We start from the raw sequence: 21,674 nt of genomic DNA, 5'->3' as shown, positions 1-21,674 counted from the left end.
GTTTAGTGACACTTTAATTAAACAATTACTAAAAATCAATTGCAATAACTAGATGAATAGTAATCCAGACTGAAAATAGCAGCGGGTTTCCTTCGTATGATTTTTAGCCGTTGTTTAGAAAATGGTCTCACTGGCACAAACAGCATCCAATTTATGGGTTCCATGAGAGGGATGTGAACCCAAGATGAAATCCCTTATGATATTCATTTATACAGTGCTGAGAAAAGGATGCAAGAAAAACAAAAGCATATGTTGTGTTTGTGCTACTTGTTTTTTTTTCCGTATTTTTCTATTTCTGTTCAATGATAAGCTTTTCAACTATGCTGCTAGAGGTACTTGCTTTATAGATTTAGTTGTTACATTATAGTGAACCTTGCCTACTTCAGCTAGATTTAGAAGTGACCCAACTACCTGAAAGCATGGAGGATGGAACAGTAATGTAATGGTCACATCATGTCCATTGAGCTGTGGTTTTCTGCACACCACCTTGTTCACAACCGCACAACATACATAGGTGGTTACATGTTGGCAGTCATTATCAGGCCTGGCCATACATGAGGATGTGAACTTGTGGCCACCAAAGTTGACTGCGTCCTATGCATGGTCAAAATATTTTCAGAACTAGTCTAGAGTAAGTCTGTCTCTAGGGAATCCAAGGGGAACAATTATAAACAAGTGAACTTTATGTTTACTGCAGAATAATTTTCTTGCTACGTGTGTTTTAAACATCAGTGGTTAATTCACAACCTGTGAGGGCTAGTTCACACCAGCCACAATACGTTCCGGCCCGATTGTTGGTGTTGGGCATGGTGATGCATTTAGGGTCAATGGCATCGCAGCCAAACCCTCCAGCCACAATGCGATCGCCCGCACCAGAACGCGTGGCACATCACATGCAGCATTTTTTATGACTGCACCAGACCGGAACGCAGGCATCGGTGTGTCACGCGTTCTGGTGCGGGCGATCACATTGCGGCCGGAGGGCGAGGCTGCGGTGCCATTGACTTCAATGCACCGCCACCTCCCACCCCAAAACAGTGAGCCGGCTGGAATGCAATCCAGTGCAGTACACCAATCGGGCCGGAATTCACTGTGGCTAGTGTGAAGTACATGCGTATACACGCTGGGATCAGAAGCGGAGTTAGTGGAATAGAGAGGAATTTTACGGATGTGAACATTTTATGACCGCTTACGTCGAATCTTTCTGCTAGGAAGATCCTATATAGACATTATTTTATTATTTGTGTGCACTCATTGCTACAGCTAAAACACAGTTGTATTTCAAGAAGTGCAATATAAGACCTTGTTCACACCATGTCCAGACCAGAACAATTTGTTCCTGGACCAAAAAAAAAGCATCCCAATGCATCCCTAAGGTATTTCTGGGCTCTGTTCACACCAGCACAGTCCGTTCCAGTTTAGACAAAAAAAATAAAATACTGCGTCTTTTTTGCTGGTCTGGAACGCATGTAAAACTATCAAAACCGCATGCAAACTCATTAGAATGCACTCAAAAGCCCATTTTAGGCTACAAAAAACACACGCTGAATGACACAAAAATGCACTGCACTTGCAGATCTGCTCCAGTTATGGTCTGGACATGGTGTGAACATAGCCTTAATATCAGAAAAAACAAGCACACAAGGTTATGGCAGCACGAATGCACCTTTAAGCTATATTTCCCATGCTAATCAAACTGTACCAGTTGTGCAGAATAGGGGGGCTGGCTGTGCAGCATTGGGGGACAAACAGAAAGGTTGTACTGAAGTGGTTGTCCAAGCAAAGAATACCGTGCATCGCCTAAAAAGACAGAAACAAAAATAATTTGCACACAATACACACAAATGCTGCAATTTTTTTTTAAACAAATATGTTGGTCAAAATATACTTTAAGTGACAATTACAGACTGTACCTTGTGCAGGGCCAACAGGTCGAGGAAACTGGGGAATGACAGATAGTTGCGAAAGTCCAGTGCAAACACTGTTCATGTTAGAGCCCGGAGAAGGCGCTGGTGACTGTGCTGGGGATGTAATGGGACTGTTCATGAGATTACTGGCCTGATACAAAAAAAACAAAAAACAACCACATTTAGATTAATGAGTATCGATTTTTAATGTTGGTTCCAGCAATTCAGAGAGGTCTTAAAGAAGAACTACAACCTCCCATACCTTCTCAAACTTTCAAACTCTCAACTGAACTCTCCAGCCCTCAAATTGCTGGTGTCATAGCTGATGTACAGCACCATGGCAACTGTAATCCAAATACAGGTTAAGATGGCACCTTCCTTGGCTGTAAGGGATAGAAGGGTGTAGTCCCACTTTAAATTGGTGGGTAACGTTCCTCTTTAAAGGTATCAATAGACATGAGATTGCACAAAGACACCCGACTTTGGCAAAAACAGGTAACATGGGAACAGCACATCAACCAGTTACAACTGCAGTATGCTAAAGAGAACTGGTTAGAAAAAAACAGGTCTGTATGATTAGCAGGGTCATCAGACCATCAGCACCCCTTTGGGCAGGCACCAATGTAAATTGATCTACACCCTTATATAAAAATCCCAGTAATACATTTTGTACCATGAAAGTACCGGCTGGAATTTAATACATTAAGATGACGGTAGGTACCATGTAAATAAACATTGAAGCCAGCGCATCAGAATGCCAGTGGGGCGCATACGTGCAAAAAAGACGCGCATACGTGCAAAAAAGACGATTGCGCCCATTACGCCGGTGATGTGAGTGAGGGCAATAATTGTAGGGCCATCAATCACTGATAACACTAAACTGATGAGCGGTAAAAGCTTTTAAAGCGTCGCCCATGGCCAATTTTGGGTACGGTAATTTTCTGCGATTTCGCGGGTGCGCGCAATTTTAAAGCTTGACATGTTTGGTGTCTATTTACCCGACGTGACCCGATCTTTTATATTTTACCAAAAAACTGGGTAATAATAAATGTTTCCTAACATAATGTTAAAAAAAACTTTTTTTTCCCCAAATTTTCTGTAATTTTTCCTAATTATAGTAAAAAATAAAAACCCCAGTGGTGATTAAATACCACCGAAATAAAGCTCTATCTGTCCCCAAAAAATGGTATAAAATTCATTTCAGTACAGCGCTGCATGACGGAATAAACGTCAGTCAAAGTACCGCAGCGCTGAATACTGAAAAATGGCCTGGCCAGGAAGGGGGTCTAAACACCTGGTCTTGAAGTGGTTAAAGGAAAAAAATGGAAACCAGCTTATATTTTGTTGCTTGCAATTTCTTGGTACCTCATAACAATAAAAAGCTGTGTGTTTCTCTGCCTACCTGAGTGCTGGCATCTGCAGCGTACAGATGCTCAGGTTTCTGACCCCTTTGGTCAACACTAAAATATTTGCAGTGGTTCCACTGGACTACTGGCGGGTTCTGTGATGTCGCCTGCGGGCCATTGGGTACATTCAGCTGCATCACCACCACACCCAGGCTTGAAGGGTTGACACCTGTAATGACAGTGCATTGTTACCCGAGAAGGGAGAGAGTATGGTGTGTCAAATAAGCAAATGCTTGGAAAATTGCTAAAAAAAGTATGTTTAATATAGAACAGACATGCAAATAGATGTACCAGTTAGAGAAGCAAATGTTCTAGTGTGCATGTTCCTTCAGCAGGTATTCCTGTCTATAGAACAGATGGATGGCTCGGAGAAACTCTTCATTTCACATACTCATACTCCTTGCTTATTTTTAGGTATCTGTACATAAGATGAGTCAAATGTTTTGAGAGACTATGTGACAGCTGATTGCTACCCCTCACCAGTCACCCAGTATTTACTGGAACTCTGACAAGAAACGAGCAGTGTTTAAGAAGGATAGTTCAAAATCTTTACTATTGATGACACATTTTCATGATAGACCTACCTGCATGATCACCAACAGGTTTTTAACCTTTTTACCGCCACCATATTATAGCACACCAGTAACAGGATATAAATATTTACTTTAGGCAGAGTCGGCTTTGGGATCTCTATTAGAAGTGACTTGCTTTACATAGTTACATAGTATTTGAGGTTGAATAAAGACACAGGTCCATCAAGTCCAACCTATTGCGTGTATGTATGTGATACATATTAGAAGTGACTTGCCTTCATAAATAAAAACATTAAAATAAAAAAAGGTTGGGCTCCTCATCACCCATGTGTCCCAGGCTCACCTGTACCCACTAGGAGCCCAGGATGTCAATGGATGGTGTCAAGATGGAGAGCACTGAGGGAAACCAGCAGATCGGACAGTTTGTCCTCGCTCTGCCTGAATAGAGTACAGAGGTGGCATCAGGAGTCTATCAGACCCCCCGATGCCTGCATAAAAAGCACCTGTGACTCTATATATGTTATAACAACTTGTGATGGCATTGAAGAAAAAGAAAAGTAAAAACATTTAAAAAATGTAAAATATAAAACGCTAAAGCCCTCAAAAACACATGCTTATGGTGCACATGGGCGCTTAAACGACAACTGTGCAATGCATATTGGGCCAAACAAGCTGGCAGGAGAGGAAAGATACTATGGTAATCATTTATGGATAACTCTAAACTGATGAGCTATAAAAGGTTTTTGGAGCGTTTATGGTCAATTTTGGGTATGATAGTTCTTCACTTTTGCAGGCTCACCCAATTCTGATGCTTGGCATCTAGTCTTCTCAATCTTGTCATCAATCTTGTCATTTATTTTTAGCAGGAAATTGGCAGAATATATTGTTTGCATGCACTAAATAGAATTTTAATGTATTTTTACTGTAACTATATTGTACATATAACGTACAGCTGCCTAGATAACTTCTACTGAAAAGCCAAGAGTACATTGAGAGCTTGTTTACATTCTTTTATTACTGCACTGTAGTAATTATGGCAGAGGCAATAAAAGGGTTAACTCTTAAATAAAAAGAGGTATGAGTGAAAAATTACCTGCTTTTAACCCCTTCATGACTGAGGCCTTTTTTTCATTTTCTGCACTCATGTTATATTCCACATTTTAGGCCTGAAAATTACTTAAAACCCCCCAACATTATATATTTTCTATATTTTCTGGTGGTAGTTGCAAATGTTTATGTTGCGCAATATTAGCGCAACTCCTTATTAAACCCCAAAATTTAGTGATACATTTAATTAAATGCCCCAAAACACAACAAAAAATACCATTTTTTTAAAATGAAATATAAAAGATGAGGTTACAACGAGTAAAACGATACAAAACATGCCCAGTTTACAAATTGCGTGCGTCCGTGAAACAGCGAAAAACTGCAGTACCCCAAAAAGTCCACAGAAGACGCTTTAAAAGCCCCCACAGGTCATCAATTTAGAGATACCCCAAAATACTGGCCCTAGAATGATTGCTCTCACTCCGGCGTGCGCGGCGATACCCAACATGTGTAGCGCGTTCGTCGTTTTCATACGTAGGCGCACCAGACGCGTGTTTACGTGGCGACGCGTGTGCGACTTTAAAAAAAAATGTATTATTAGATTTATTTTATTTGAAAAGCTTACAAGCCCCATGTGATAGCAGATGGTGGTGACAGGTACTCTTTAAGGTGATGCTGGTGGTCCAAAAGACCCCCAGTGTCCTTTGCACTGGAAATAAGCTATTGAAGTGCAGATCGCACTTCAATAGCTTATAGCTGGGCTGCAGGAGCCCAGAACTGACAGCCCAGGGACCGGAAGTGATGCAATCTGCATCGCTCCCGGTCCCATAGAACGGGGAGGGGATCGATGAACGGAAGTTCGTCGACCTCCTCCCCAGCTCCCCGCGGACACCAAGGACGCCAGTCCCGGGCCCGTAGGAGGGGCAATGGAGCCCGGCGGCCCCTTCTTCGGGACACAGAAGCGATCTGGCGACAGGTAAGTCGCCAGAATCGCTTCTGTTGTAAAGCCGACAGTCGGCTCTACAAGTTTAAACAGACTCCCGGCGGCAAAAGTCGCCGGGAGTCTGTTTAAACAGCCCCGATGCTGGCGACGTACACTGTACGTCAGTCACAAAGGGGTTAAAGTGTATTCCCACTTTCACAGCCAAAGAACACAACCACCTATATATTTGTTACATGTTCTCATTTACATAACATGAGCTATAAAAATATTTTTAAAATGCTTCTTGCAGTTTAAATTGCATTTACTTGTGTAAGGGGTGTTTTCAAGTTTGTCTACGAAAGTGAAAATTCACTTTACATTTTATTTTCTCTCATTGCTTTTTTTGTTTACCTGAATACTGCTGTTGCATTTGTTGAGGGCTGCAGGGAGAAGGAGACTGAGGCATCTGGTACTGCTCAGAGCCATGAGGCGGAAGATAACCCACAGATGTGCTAGGGGAAAACAAATAAATTAATCAATATAAGAGAGATTGTTGTATATAAAATTAAACAAACTGATTTTATATCTGGACAAAGCTTAAAGGAGAACTATGAGGGGAGTGTTTTTCATTCATCCTCAGTTTGAACCGACGTGTGACAATGAAACGGTCACATGTCGGCTCTATAGATCGGGAAGTGAGCGAACACATACCGCCGCTCGCTCACTTTACGATCATCTCCTTGCAGAGAGCCGTGACTCTCAGTCACCGCTCCCCACAGGGATTCCCCCCTCCGATCCTCCAGCGCTGAGTGGCAGAACGGACGGGGAAGGGCACAGCAGGCTCTGCCACTAGATAGGCAGAGCCCGCTGTCATTCATGCAGCTGGGTGGCTCTGGACAGCATTGTCGGGATCCGTCCCGGCTGCGGCGCTCTCAATATATAGCGAGCTTTAGCTCCCTAAATACTGAGCTTTGGGTCACGGGAGGACGCTAGTATATGTCCTCCCCTGACCCTTGAGAACCTGGGGATAAAAAGGTTACTCCCATAGTTTTCCTTTAAGTTTCCAAAAACCGTGATGCAAAAACATCTGCAATTATTAGAATGCTCTCACCACACAACACCCAGGTAGGGCCCCAGTCACATCAGAGCGTCTTGTAGCTCAAATCCTGAGGCTACAAAACTCTCAACATAAAAAATCCCATTGTCTGCTATAGTGTCTGTCCACACTTGAGCATCCGGGCAAAAGATTGTGGCTCCAGAACATACAAGAGCTCCTTTTGAGGCAGGATCAAGTGTTTTGGCTGCATATATTTTAATGGCAGTGCCTAAAAAAGTATGTATGTATGTATAAGCATTTTTCAGGCACTCCTACTTGAAAGGTTTATGGGGCCAAAAGGCTTGATTCTGATTCTGTACCACACGTAGTGCACAAACACTTTGAAACCTTGGTAATAAAATAGAATGCCTGTAAATCACCTGGCTACACTGTGGTGTGAATGCAGGTATAGCAACAGTAACACACATTGCAGCAAGACAATATCAGTTGACTTCTATAATCTCCTTTTACAATGTACGTAATCTAGTGTTCACTTATTCCCAATACAAAAGATCAAATGACATCCATGTTCCTGTTATTAATGGATTTTGGAAGAGATCATAAACATATTCACAAGCACAAAGTGTATTTCAAGTTATCATGGGGTTCCACATGCCCTAGTCTCAAATTAACCAAACATTTGCTGTGACTCATTTTCAGTGCCAGGAATATTTTGATGACACATAGCAGTATGATAGATTAATAGGCTATATACATTTGTAGGGCTTGTTCACACCAGACAGTGCGTTCCGGCCCGATCGCATTGTGGCCGGCTCACTATGTTGTGTGGCAGTCCATTGAAGTGAATGGCACCGTAGCCACGCACTCTGGCCGCAATGCGATTGGCCGCAGAGGAACGCAAGGCACATCAATGCTTGCGGTACGGTCCGAACAAAATAGTGCTTGCAGTATTTTGTTCAGACCGGACAACAGGCATTGGTGTGCCTTGCGTTCCTGTGTGGCCAGAAAGCGCGGCTACGGTGCCATTCACTTCAATGGACAGCCACGCCCCCTCCTGCCCCACAACATAGTGAGCTGGTTGCAATGTGATGCAGTGCATTCTGGCCAGAATGGGGCCGGAACACACTGTACCTGGAGCGTCTTTATAGCCAGAGAGGTTCACAGGAGCTCTGAAGTCAAGTAAATGACACAGGGTAGAGTAGATTCTGTAGCGATGAGGAATTGTACAGTCTCTTGTGCTGCACTACAGCCTAGAGGCAGATACTACGCTGGTCCTCTTTTATTATAATTGAGCATACAAGTATAACAACTTAAAAATGCCATAGAGGCATACTGCATTAGGCCAATTCCTGGATGAATTATTCTCATACAACCCCTCATTTATAATGAATAATAGTGACATACCTGGAACCATTCTGCTGTGCTGGTGGTATAACACTGTAGTAGACTGGCATCCCTCCAGCTTGCATGGTTCCCTGCACAGTCTGATTGGTGGGAACAAGTACAGGTTGCTGATAGGTCTGTGACACAACTCCCTGCGATTCGTTTCCCACTGGAACCTGTTTCAAGGGCAAAGTTCATGTTAAACACAAGCTGGTTTATTCACGTGGAAAGAGCAATAATCTACTGTACCGTAACACCCAACTGGAAAAATGCTTTTACAACCTTATATACAGTTCACGGTTAGCGGATGCCTGAATGCTTTAGAAAAGGGACATAAAACTGTGCACCCTCCTCCCTTCCCTGACATTTAATGCAACTGTCAACCGTACTTCCTAATTAGAGCCTACAATTCCCAGGTTCCTGAAAACCTGGCAGCTTCCAACAGAACTTGGTGCTGCATGTTACATATAAGGGCTGTTCTTGGTGAAAAGGATTTTTTCTTTTTAGGTCCACAAATTAGTCTCCTAGTCTTGGTCCAAGCTCGTTTTAGGGTTTATATTTTACTTGAAGCTGATCTCAAGGCAAAAAGCCAAAAACACAGTCGCAATACATACATAAGACCCTATCTCCTAAGCTAGAAGTATTTCTTTCTATCCTGTCCTGAGATTTATACAGCCCTACTAAGCAGCACAGCTAGCCTGGTGACCTGACTTGTCTACTGCAGTTATACAGCACAGCTTGGTCACATACCCACCCTCAGCATGTCATTGGACAGTAAAGAGGCAGCGACAGACCAGTAAAAAAAAAAAAAATCTCTGCTCTCTCCTCGTCAGCACATGTGAATGCAGCACACGATTGGCATCAAGTACTCGCCTTCCTCCCCAGTATAAGTCCAGCCGTAGAGGGAATTACAAGTCAAATCTAATATCTGCCTGGGGTTCACATTTAACAGTGGAAAAGATTTTCACACAGATCCGTGTACACTCACCTGATATGAAGGAAGTGGAGTGTACTGCACCATCATGCTTTGCATTTGATTTCCAACACTTGCCCTCTGGTTATTGAGCATGGCAGGATTTTGTGACTGCTGAACACCCATCATTCCCTGGTAAGCAGGTGGCTGGTTGGATATTATGGGCTGCATACCTGTGATATTAACACAGCAGAAAAGAATCATGACAAACTGTACATAAAAGCAAGGGCGTGTTAGTTACTACTTAGTTGTAGTTTATTAAAAATAAATGAGAGCATTCAGTATGCAATGTGTGTATGGCTTTCATCCTACAGCTGAAAAGGATCCTATTATTATTAATAAACCCTTTTCACTTTCCTATGGTACCAAATCTGCAGTAAGCAAAATGTTTTCTTTGGCAGAAATGAACATTTAAAAAAAAAAAAGCTTCCCAGAGAGAAGGGTAACAAGGTTAGAGATGAAAAAGGGAGGGAAAGAATGTGAACATTCGTATTTTACTTTACATTATAAACCCCCAATATGGGTAATGTATATAAGGGCGTCTCACCAGGTTGCTGAGGAGGCTGGGTGACCTGCTGATTGCGCTGTGAATTGTAGGCCGCTGTGTGCGGGAGAGGTCGGTATTGCTGGCTAGAGTTTGGATATTGACCCGTGGGATAATAAGAGACCTGAATCTGGGATAGAAAAAAAACCCATAACTTTTCTATGTACATTTCTGATACGATCTGCTTCAAAAATGAAAAAAAGAAAATCTGACAGATTGCAAACATAATTTTGAAGAGTACAAACTAATTTTTCAGATGCTAAATAAAATGCAGAGACCACCCCACAGGCATCTTAATGAATTGGAATATAAAGTAAAAATCAGAGGGACTTTAGAAGTTTTAAAGCGCAACTGCAGAAATAATAAACCCAATCAGCAAGGTGCTTACTAGAAAACATAACATGCAGATAAACCTCATCAAGCACCGCAAGACTAAAAAGAGCAGATTTAAAAAAACATGTATAGTTTTATTACAGGTTTAAGAGATTTAAAGAATCCAGTCGATCGTTCAGCATTGAGAATGATCAACTAACCAAGGTAAAGTGAAATTTTTGAACTGCTACATTATCACCACACTACCTCAAAAAATATTTTCACTAAAGTGATACATGCACTATGAAGCATATCACATCTATTAAAATCATTGTGCACATTTCAGGTGTCTCCTATTGCCAACAATAGGTTTTTTTATATACAAGAAAGCTCCATCATGAGTGAAAAACAGATACAAGAAGTCAACTTAAGGTTCCATGACCAGTAAATGGTTGTGAACTTCTCACTGACTACTATAGGAATGCATTGTCTTGGTAAATGAATCCCTATTCTGCTTTTTATTATTATACAGGATTTATATAGTGCCAGTAGTTTGCGCAGAGCTTTACAATATAAGGATCACATTACAATTACAATACAAGACATGAGGAGAGCCCTGCCCCTAAGGGCTTACCATCTAAAATAGGGAGAATGCTAGCTTTCAAGCTGTCCTAAGCTAGTAACAATAACTGCTGTAGAGGTTTTTAAACCAGCAATAGCAGATGTCTGCTATACATAACAGAAATACATTTTATTGTATGTCAATTTTCTCCAGTAAGGACCGCATGACACACCTGGAATTATGGTGAACATTGTTTTTCTTAAGCAGTGAACTATGGCATTAAACGAATGTACTTCTAAACAACAGAGGTAGTGCAAACACCGCTATTTTCGCTTGGTAACACACAGTTGTCCCTTCTGAACGCTCATGCATCCTGTAGTGACATACAAGCCAGTGGGAGAAACCCAAGCGTGTGGCGGGGAAGTAGGTATTCCAGACACCCAGGGAGTGGTCAAGTGACAGCATTTTAACAAATGAGACAGCAGACCTGTAAGAACATCATAGCTTCTTTTAGCAGGAATGCTTTGAAAAACAATTGGCCCTGTGCTGAAATGATCACTTTAACAAAGGCTATACTTTATTATGCAATTTTGCCCCTTCAGGAAATGTTTTAACGTTGTTCTGCCGAAGGTAAAAGGGTCGTCAGTTGCAATTATTGCTAAGTCGATTACAAAAGTGTTACTGAACTGAAATGAAGTAGGTGTGGACATAAGGTGGCACACTGAATATTTATTCCATTCAGCTTGACCCACTGTTTGAGTTTGACGTGCCTGGTGTAAAGTGCCATCAGAAACTGTGCTTTACATCCCACCAAAGAGCTCTGAGGTCTTCCGGTCAATCCAATATTTGCAGTTATCAGATGTGCTGCTGTAAGCAAACTCTCCTAACACCGCCACGTTGGTCTGAACACAAGTATTCATAAAGATATCATAACTTTATGACTTTTCCTAACAATACCTACTTGCTGTGGAGGCTGCATGAATCCCTGTGGTGGCATGACTTGCTGGGTTGGGGAAGGGTGCCCTGAGGAAGGGTAACCAGTTGGAGGGATGGCTTGTCCCCCAGATGTCATGATAAAGCCAGCCTGCTGGGGATGCTGGGAAATAAGAGATGACTGGTAGATGGCAGCAGAGGGATCAGGAACCTCAGATGAACCCTGCCGACTGAGTGTCATCTGCCCAAAGTGACTGTTCAAATCATCAGCCTGTCGTTAAAAAACAGGTAAAATTAGATATTAGGTTCTTCACATACAATAGTCTATACAAATCAATAGTCTGACATGTCCAGTCAGTGAGCAAAAGGTTTGTTGGCATAGAAAGCATATTTTATTCAGCTAAAAGACATATTTGGTATTAAGTCATTAAGAAACAGTTATTAATAGGGCTATAGTCAAACAGATACATATGAAAAACAGAAATATGGAACCCTGCTTGTTGATATTTACCCAGCAAAAAACTATTCAGCTAAGCAGACTTTCAAAAAATTCCCAGTTTTCAAATCTTTTTCTACAGTGAAAGCTATAAAGTGAAAATTACATACTTGTGCAGTCCTCAAATTTAAATCTTGACTGCACCTACCTAGTATAGTTGCTGGAAGGCATTTTCTGTTTTTTCAGTTTTAGGTGAACTTCCCACTAAAACCTTGGCCCAAGAAAATCTAAAAGCAAATGAGCAATTGCTTTTATGGCTTATTTTTAACCGTGAAGCTTTGCTATTCTACTGCGAACAACTAAGCAGTACCCTGAAATATTTAGTTTTTGTCTAGAATTCCTCATGAAAAAGATCAATGAACTTCCTTGCGCCTGGGCACTGCTTTTTTTTGCAGCTTGATAGCTGAAGGGTAAGATCACCTAATGCACCACTGCCTCTGTTAGTCTCATACTACGGTGTAGAAATGAGCAGTATAACAAAGCACAACCCCATGTACAGCATCAAAACGGATTAGACACTGGTCTGCATTTAGAAAGGGAGAGAGCAATATGCAAAATGAAGTTCAATATAAACCCTAAATAGTTGTGTAACATTGCTCTCACTGTTCTAAACTGATAAAGGTAAAATATGATTATGGGTTAATGTAACTCACGGGGGAAAATAGCTAGTACACATTGGAAATACATATTTGTGAACTGTATTTCCAGCCAAGCAATTTGGCTCAGCCACTCTTTTTCCACTACACTGCGCAGTCAGCGAAGTCAAACTACCCTGAGAACTAAGTGACTAGGTTGATACATGATCTTTTGAGCAAGCTGGAGAGGTGATATAGGAAGCAGCATTTGAGCACCAGTAAATAATTGTGCCCCCTTTGCAATGTGGCAGATATGGGCAATGAAAGATATTTGCCAAAGAGAACTAAAAATAAAAAATCATTTTGACAGGAAAATTGTAAACCTATGTATTTCAGTGTTTTCAGCGTTCTGCTAAAGCAGAACTAAAGTTTTGTTTGTTTTCAGTGCAAATAAAATTGAAATGGAAATGTAGTGCAAATTAAATCAAAAGGAAAAATGAATGCACCATTATTGCAAAACTATGCATCTTTTGGCTTTTTCAGACTACCGTGCAGGTATAGGATCAGGACCTGGGATTCTATATGACCTTTTGCTTTCAGCTCCTCTGGATGAAAAGCTCAGACATCCAGGGCTTTCCATACCGCCCTCTTGGTACGTTATTAGGTTCCCTTATTTGTATAAGGGCAGAAGACATGCACAGCGCAATGTGGCTCCTCCCAGCCCTGAATTCTCACTTCTCATTAGCTGACAGCTGTGTCTATTAAAATAAGTGACAAGTGGCTTGTAAAAGAGCAGGGGAGAGGGATGATCAGGGTCCATTACATGCTTGATTGTGGGCAAAGAATAAAAATATTTCCATTTACAGAGTGATATCAAATGGTAGCACATCCTGCTGAGGAATTGCCTAGACAAGATGCCATATGGTTGCCAAATACTAGCAAATTATATAAACTGCGTGCTAATCATAATAAAAAAAAAAGGGGTGGGGGCAGAAAGAGAAACGGACAAGAATGTTTGTATTTACATCCAAGTTACTACTTTAACCCCTTCATGACTGAGGCCTTTTTTTCATTTTTTGTACCCATGTTATATTCCACATTTTAGGCCTGAAAATTACTTAAAACCCCCCAACATTATATATTTTCTGAATGCCAAGACCCTATAGAATAAAATGGTGGTAGTTGCAAATTTTTATGTTGCGCAATATTAGCGCAACTCCTTATTAAACCCCAATATTTAGTGAAAAATTTAATTAAATGCCCCAAAACACAACAAAATACCAATTTTTTTAATGAAATATAAAAGATGAGGTTACAACGAGTAAAACGATACCCAACATGCCCAGGTTACAAATTGCGTGCATCCGTAAAACGGCGAAAAACCCCAGTACCCCAAAAAGTCCATAGAAGACGCTTTAAAAGCCCCCACAGGTCATCAATTTAGAGATACCCCAAAATACTGGCCCTAGAATTATTGCTCTCACTCCGGCGTGCGCGGCGATACCCAACATGTGTAGCGCGTTCGTCGTTTTCATACGTAGGCGCACCCGACGCGTGTTTACGTGGCGACGCGCGTGCTCGCGGGGGGGGGGGACTTTTACATTTTTTTTATTATTATTAGATTTATTTTATTTCATTTTAATTTTAAAAACTGTTTTGTTTTTTTTTTTTACTTTACTTTGACTGCTATCACATGGGGGGGCTTGCAAGCCCCCCCATGTAATAGCAGATGGTGGTGACAGGTCCTCTTTAAGGTGATGCTGGGGGTCCAAAAGACCCTCAGTGTCACCTTTACACTGGAAATAAGCTATTGAAGTGCAGATCGCACTTCAATAGCTTATAGCTGGGCTGCAGGAGCCCAGAACTGACAGCCCAGGGACCGGAAGTGATGCAATCTGCATCGCTCCCGGTCCCATAGAATGGGGAGGGGATCGGTGAACGGGGAGGGGATCGGTGAACGGAAGTTAGTCGACCTCCTCCCCAGCTCCCCGCGGACACCAAGATCGCTGGTCCTGGGCCCGTAGGAGGGGCAACGGAGCCCGGGAAGCACGGCGGGGGTGTCCGGCAGTGGGGGGGTGGCCCCTTCTTCGGGACGCAGAAGCGATCTGGCGACAGGTAAGTCGCCAGGATCGCTTCTGTTGTAAAGCCGACAGTCGGCTCTACAAGTTTAAACAGAGTCCCGGCTGCAAAAGTCACCGGGAGTCTGTTTAAACAGCCCCGATGCTGGCGACGTACACTGTACGTAGTCAGTCACGAAGGGGTTAAAGACCATGTCCAACATTCATGTTTCCAACATTCATGTCAAGTCACGAACTTCTTTTTCTTAGCAATTTGGATGAAAGGCATCCGTGCTGAAGTTCCCAGCTGTATCACAAGCATGAGCATTATCGACAGGTTCTGTCCAAAGCTGTAAATGTAAATATAGTGTTCAAAGTTATACTTTAAAAAAAAAGGTTTAAGACTGTACCATCTAGCATGGCACAAAGAGCTAGGAGGAATACATCCTAATATGCACCAGCAGATTGTTAATCCAGCCAAATAAAATAAAATCCTTCTCTTGGGCAAGTCTTAAGGTGGCCATACACTGTACAACCATCGCAAGACCTTAGTCTTGCGATGGTTGTAAAGTAATTTAAAAAACGTACGATCTGCCCATCTTGGACAGGCAGATCGTACTCTCGATCATCGCAAGCCCGCCCCCCCGAGGGGCGGGCTTCCGATGACCGCAATGCTGAATGGGCAGTGTGCGCACACAGGCCCGTTCGGCATTTGTCTCCCGAGCACCGTTCAAACCAGCCGAAAATCTTTTCGGCTGGTTTTCTAGCGTGCTCCCTAGACAAAAGACGTGCGACCGTACAGTAAAAGCGGTCGCACTTCTTCCATACACTTTGTGATTATCGTACGGTCGCGGGATTTCCCGCGATTATCGTGTGATAATCGCATAGTGTATGGGCACCTTTAGGCTTTTGGGTTATCCTGTCACCTACATGAGGACTGAAAACTGGCAAACAAAAAAAACTGCAAGCCATCCCAGAACAAGCATGCCTAAGTTGTTTTTCTTTATTAAAGCAATACAGAGAGCATGATCATAAACACAGAGGTGTGGGACCTGTCTCTCTCACAGGTTTTAATGGCTAGTAGAAAATGTATTTTCATTGGTCGACAACTGAGGGACAAAGATAGTCTTAAACAGTGGCCTGTCTGATCCGCCTAGAGATGGTGGAAAAGGAAGCCAGTGCACCCTTATACGGTCGATACAGCATTAGAAAGAAGTGGCTGAGAGAAACTTACAGACTTCTAAGCACATCTAGACAGTGGAGGGAAATCCCCTATTGGTGAACTGGAGCTGGACAGAGGAACAGAAGCTGGACTTGTCCTGATTGAGGTGAAAGGCAGAACATACCTTAGGAGAGAAGAAATTCCTGGGCCTCAACACTACCCTGTCTCTCTGCAAAACTAGAAAGGGTCCCTTGTAGGATAAGGCCACTAGTTTAGAGACACACTCGCGTTGCTAAGGTGAAGACTAAAAGAAACACCACGTTGTGAAAAAAATATTATAGAAACAAATGTTCCTAATGGGTACAAATGGCAGATTTCTGAAGCACAGAAAGCCAGTTGGGGGTCATTCCCAGAGTCAGATGGGGGCAGCTACAGGCAAAACCCTCCGTACAAAAGTCTTAAAGAGTGAGAGGCCAATGGTCCCTGAAAACTGAATAGAAAGGGCAGAGAATCACAGACAGAAACCCTTGTCCTCCAGATCCTGGGCTTCAATGGCCATGTTGTTAAAGCCAGCAAATGTGAAGCAGGATAGTAAATTGGTCCATGGGGCAGATGATCAGAATGATCCAGTGAGTCCACAGAGCATCTACCAAGAGTATCACCGGGTGTACCACAATAACCTGGGCCAGTCGGGACCAGCAAGGATCATCGGAGTGCCCTCTATCTCTATCCTGTGAAGCAGACTAGAAGTTTCAAAGGAGGAAAGTCATAGATTAGGGTGTACTAATCCTACAGAGCCACCAAAGCTTCCACTAGAGTCTGTTGTTGAACCTGGAGGCCAGTGGATACACATCCAGAATCCCGCTCCCATGACACAGGTCCTAAACAACTCAGGGTGTAGGGACCACTCCCCTGAGTCCAGGTGCTGCCAGAAGAGGAAGTCTGCTTCACAATTACCTACATCTGGAATGTTACGGCTGAAAAGGCTGGAACATGAAGTTCTGACCAGGACGGGATTCAATGCATCTTTCTTGCAGCAGGGAGACTTCTGATTATTCCCCGATGATTGATGCAAGTCACTACAGGCAGACAGCAGGAATGGATCAATGATCCACATGGCTCATTGCAAGCAGGAGCAGCAGCGAGGAGATAATTCCTGGACGATGAATGGAAAAAAAAAGAACGCAGAGCGCTCTACCCAGTGGTTTACGTAGGCGCTCAGACTCACAACATTAACAACTTCCATAGCACAAATGGAGGAATGGGAAATAAAGGCCCCCTGCGACCTGAGTAACTGAGGTATGTCCCAGGGCTTGGCCCAACCAGCCTAATCACCAAATGTGTCTTCAGAGACAAGGCGAATGCTAAGGGAACGCCAACAGCTTTGGACCTGGAAAGTGCTCTGAAGCTAACTTTTAGCAGAATGGAGTATGTAAAGTGCTCTATGCAGACCCCAGCATCCCAAAGGTCATTTCCAGGCGTCCATTCCAATGGGGTCAGGACACAATATTCCAAAAGCCAGGCTGTGCTAGTGTGTTCCAGAAAGCTCCATTTGAAGAGACAACGCTCCAGGGGTAATGTAGAAAAAAGTCCTGATTGAAGAGCAAGGAAAAAAAGGGGTGCTACCAGAAATCCAGTTAGCCTGTTGAAATGATGTCCATCTTCCTAGGACACTAGCAAAAAACGGAGACATGCTAGGAAGAGGAGTTCTAACCTGGGGTGGTCAACAGTGCCCAATCTTCCTGTAGGCAGCAATATAACCCAAAACTTTAAGACTTCTTGTTTCCTTCAAAGGAGTAGAAAGTTAGTTCTCTATTTTACATTATATACAACACACTTCACACCCCAAAACTTTGCAACATTAGCATTAAACTCTTTTAATAGGCTCAGCAGTGTTGTAAATGAAGATCTACAACATTTGTAAGAAGTGTGAGGATTACTTAAATTATAGGAGTCTATCTAGTACTTGAATGTCAGCTTTGGTTGAGCTAAATTATTTCAAATCCCATACACAAGCCTTTAAAGCACATGTGTCAAACTCAAGGCCCAGGGGCCGATTCCGGGCCACCAGGCCATTTTCTAGACTTCTACTTTCAGATCTAGGTATTAAGTTATTACTAAAACCAGTGATAATCGCAGAGGCAATTATGATAAAGATTAGATACATTTATATAGTCTTACAGATACCTTTGAGGGCAACCATAATGTTGATGTGGCCAACGATTAAATTGAGTTTGACACCCCTGCTTTAAAGTATATCATGGCAAAGCCCCTAAAGTAGGCACAGCCCTGTACTATACAGGTAGTAAATACATGTCACTTCATCTACTTGGTTAGAAAACTTAAAAGAAAAATGCTCTTCATGTCAACCTTTTAGCAAATAAAAATAAAGCAATGAAACCGTGAGCTTGCATCCATACTAAAAAGTATCTAAATATTTTCCCATTAGAAAGGACTGCTAGCTGTTTACCAACCCCTCAAACAAGCAGAGATCCAATAAGATAGGAGGGAACAGGTAAAGTGAATATACCAGATTGTACTGCTGGGGAGATGAAACTGGCAGAAGGACTTGGGGGCAGGAGCTGGCGGAGTACTGGACCGGTTGTGGAGAGGGCTGAAGGGTCTTGGAGCCAGCACAGCAGCATGCAGAGAACAGGACAAAAAGGGTGGGGATGATGCAGTGTGAGATGAGGGGAAACAGTGGTGGGATATTAGGAAAGGGTTAAGGGAAAAAAGAAAAAAAAAAGGAAAATTGTTAGTTATGCATTTTATTTCCAAGGTACATATTTAGAGACATTTACAGCAAGGCACCATTTTAATTAGTTTTGTTCAATTCTGGAAGCGTATACTATGAATGAGTCATAAGCGTTTTAAAAATAAAAACTTGAAAACCATTTTAAAATCATATTCCCATTAACCACTAATGATGACAGGCAGCAGAAAAAGAACACCCCAGAATTCCACTAGAATCACCCTAACACAAACTCCAGATTAATATTTACTAATATACATGGGGTCTGCCAAATTATATAAACTTTGGTATACTTGCATGAGCTAGAAATGCTACCTTTCATTAGAAAGAATGACACATTATTTAGGTGTCTCACATGTACAATAACATTTCATGAGACCAGGATCTCGGCCTACTATATCAGCTGTTGGATGTAACAGAGCAATAGAGCTTCTGTTAAATATGAGGCAAGCTGCAAGACAACAGGCTCAATTCATAAAGCAAACGCCTAAATGAGGATCATTTTATTTTTAGCCAAAACAATGAGGTTTGAAATCTATAGCCACTTGGCAAAAAATAGATCCTTATCCTTCTGTTAAAGGGGGTAAACCATCCTTTAGGTTTTTGTTGTTGTCCGTGTCGATAAGGAGATTTATGTACTGTACTGTCCTGGTGACCAAAGATACTGGACAGAAAGTGAAGAAAAACCTTACAATGGAGCACTTATTTTGGCGACTGCTGTCTAAGAGGGTATTTCTCTCACTTTGAAAAGTTTTCCTTTCCTCTCACTTTGTGTTGTCTCTACAAAGCTACAAAACACAAGTGAAGGGAAAAATCCCACATTGGACACAGATGGCAAAAGAACCCTGGCAGATGTTTAAAGGAGAACTATGAGGTGAGTGCTTTTCACTCACCTCATAGTTCTAGCCGACCTAGTCAGTCATGCAGCTGGGCAGATCCAGACATAATTGTCGGGATCCGCTTCAGCTGTAGCGTCTTAGTATAACGCGAGCAGCAGCTAGCGGTATACTGCGGCGTCTCAGTATACCGCAAGCTACAGCTCGCGGTATACTGAGCCTAGGGTGACGGGAGGACGCTAGTTTGTGTCCTCCCGTTACCCTGAGAACTACGGGGAAAAGCCTTAACCCCATAGTTCTCCTTTAATCATTTCCTACTTTATGCAAAATGTATAAAAACTGACAGGTTTGGTTTTAACCTAAGGACTCAAAAGCAATATATACGTAAAAGAGCGTTATAGGGAGAATAAAATACACTCCCCCAATACAATCCCCATAAAAAGCGCCGATGTGTGACAATGAAACTGTCACAGGTCGGCTCTATTGATCGGGAAGTGAGCGATTAAATAACGCTGATAGGTCAGTTCCCGATCTTCTCCTTGCAGAGAGCGGTAAATGTCAGTCCCCACAGGGATTCCCCCCCATCCCCTCTCCATTCTTCCAGCACTGACTTGAGAAACAGACGGGGGAGGGGACAGGCACAGCTAGCTCTGCCTCTAGAGAGGCAGATCAGCTGTCAATCAGGCAGCGGGGAGGATCGCAACAATATTATTAGGATCCATCCCGGCTGAGCGCGGCTATGCGAGGTCAGCATTTAGCGGGCAATAGCCCACTCTATGCTGAATTTTGGGTTACAGGAGAACATTAGTATATGTCCTTCTGTAACACTAAAGAGAACTATGCCAAAAAAAAAAAAAGTTGGGCCATAGTTCTCTTTTAGGAGCACACCTAGAATTGTAATGAATACTAGGCATTCTCTAATTGGATGGGCCATAATGGTGCCGCCCCTCACCCAATCAGAGAACACCTGGTTGCGGCTAGTACAGTATATCACATGATCCCCGTGGCCCTGCCAGAGATCATTTATATATACTAAACCTTGTGCCAAACTGGACCAAAATAAATATAAATATTTTTATTAAAGCTGGAGCTCGGTTTTAAAATCTGATGTTTGGCTGTCTAATAGGGATTCATTAGAATAGTTAATGTGAAAAGTGTCCAGTAAAAAAATGCACCGCATAACCCCAGATGAGAAGCAGCAGAGTCCCTTCGAACATGACAATGTTTAGGGATACTCTGTCTTTTGAGGAGTCTGACATTACAGGAATCGTATCCTGCTCACTCTTGCTTCTGATTACTGGAATTAACTGAGTGCGTGATCAGGGCCATCTTAAAAAACAGGAAGAGCTGTATAGCGATTGATTTCACCTCTGCTAGTTTAAGTTTGGGCAAAACAGCAGCTGCGATTGCTTAATCATTCACAGCTATCCTCAAACGGATTTGAGGAAAAGGTTGTCTGAGTCTAGATATGCTTTAACTGAAAGGCATATTTTTATAAGGCATCCGAGTTGAAACAAAGTCATCAGACAGCATAGAATGAAGTTATGAAGAGGACAAAAAAAGTAATCAACCTTGGATGACAGCTGACAGGGGCAGCATTTTATGGCTGAGATAAATTTGAAGGAGCAGACTACACTTATTATTCATCTCAGGTCAACATAAATGCATGAACGAATGCAGACAAAAAGGTAAGCAAAGTAAAAAACCATCAGAGAGAATAGTATAAAGATCAATGGATTCTGTCAAATATGAAAAGAACGTATTAAAAAGCTAGAGTGAAAGACAGTAGATGCATGCAGAGTGACAGGCTGTACAAGCTGGACTTGATGACACTGTCTGGTGACTCACCTGTGACATTAAGTGGTTACTCATGGATTGTTGCTGAGGAGTGGGTGGAAGTGCCTGGTGAGGATGGGGATGTTGTTGCTGTGCAGTGCAAGATATGATGCTTCTAGTGGACTGCTGGGAGGAGGTGGCTTGGCTGCATACTTCTGGGGTGCTTATTGGCAGGCCTGCCAGAACAAACAGCCGAAAGCAAATTAGAAATAAAACATTTAGCCACAAAAATATGTAGAACTGCTTCACTGTCATCAATACAGCTATAACAAGAATCAAACCACATGTACAGGCTTATTCAAGTAGTGCACAAAACAAGAAGCATTATAAACAATAAGCTCACCTGATCAGTTCATCAAATAAGATTCACCTGATGCTTGG

At 42.4% G+C, this 21,674-nt stretch overlaps 1 protein-coding gene across 4 annotated transcripts in view; it reads right to left on the bottom strand.

The window, feature by feature from the left end:
- Nucleotides 1-21,674, bottom strand: part of R3HDM2 (R3H domain containing 2) — a 111,428-nt gene that overhangs the window by 5,069 nt on the left and 84,685 nt on the right. For 3 of the 4 annotated variants that reach the window (XM_018569645.1, XM_018569659.1, XM_018569653.1), the window contains 10 exons: nucleotides 21,306-21,469; nucleotides 18,400-18,492; nucleotides 11,608-11,850; nucleotides 9,776-9,902; nucleotides 9,244-9,401; nucleotides 8,277-8,431; nucleotides 6,227-6,327; nucleotides 3,310-3,482; nucleotides 1,914-2,058; nucleotides 1,703-1,800 (listed from right to left, as the gene is read on the bottom strand). In XM_018569645.1, coding sequence (XP_018425147.1) covers nucleotides 1,703-1,800; nucleotides 1,914-2,058; nucleotides 3,310-3,482; nucleotides 6,227-6,327; nucleotides 8,277-8,431; nucleotides 9,244-9,401; nucleotides 9,776-9,902; nucleotides 11,608-11,850; nucleotides 18,400-18,492; nucleotides 21,306-21,469 — 1,457 coding nt within the window. The remainder of the gene's footprint in view (nucleotides 1-1,702; nucleotides 1,801-1,913; nucleotides 2,059-3,309; nucleotides 3,483-6,226; nucleotides 6,328-8,276; nucleotides 8,432-9,243; nucleotides 9,402-9,775; nucleotides 9,903-11,607; nucleotides 11,851-18,399; nucleotides 18,493-21,305; nucleotides 21,470-21,674) is intronic. The other variant, XM_018569667.1, reaches the window with a different exon arrangement.

The sequence above is a fragment of the Nanorana parkeri genome, unplaced genomic scaffold (assembly GCF_000935625.1).
Source record: "Nanorana parkeri isolate BGI_ZX_2015 unplaced genomic scaffold, ASM93562v1 scaffold35, whole genome shotgun sequence".
NCBI lineage: Eukaryota > Metazoa > Chordata > Amphibia > Anura > Dicroglossidae > Nanorana > Nanorana parkeri.
This window is presented reverse-complemented; position numbering and strand designations above follow the sequence as displayed.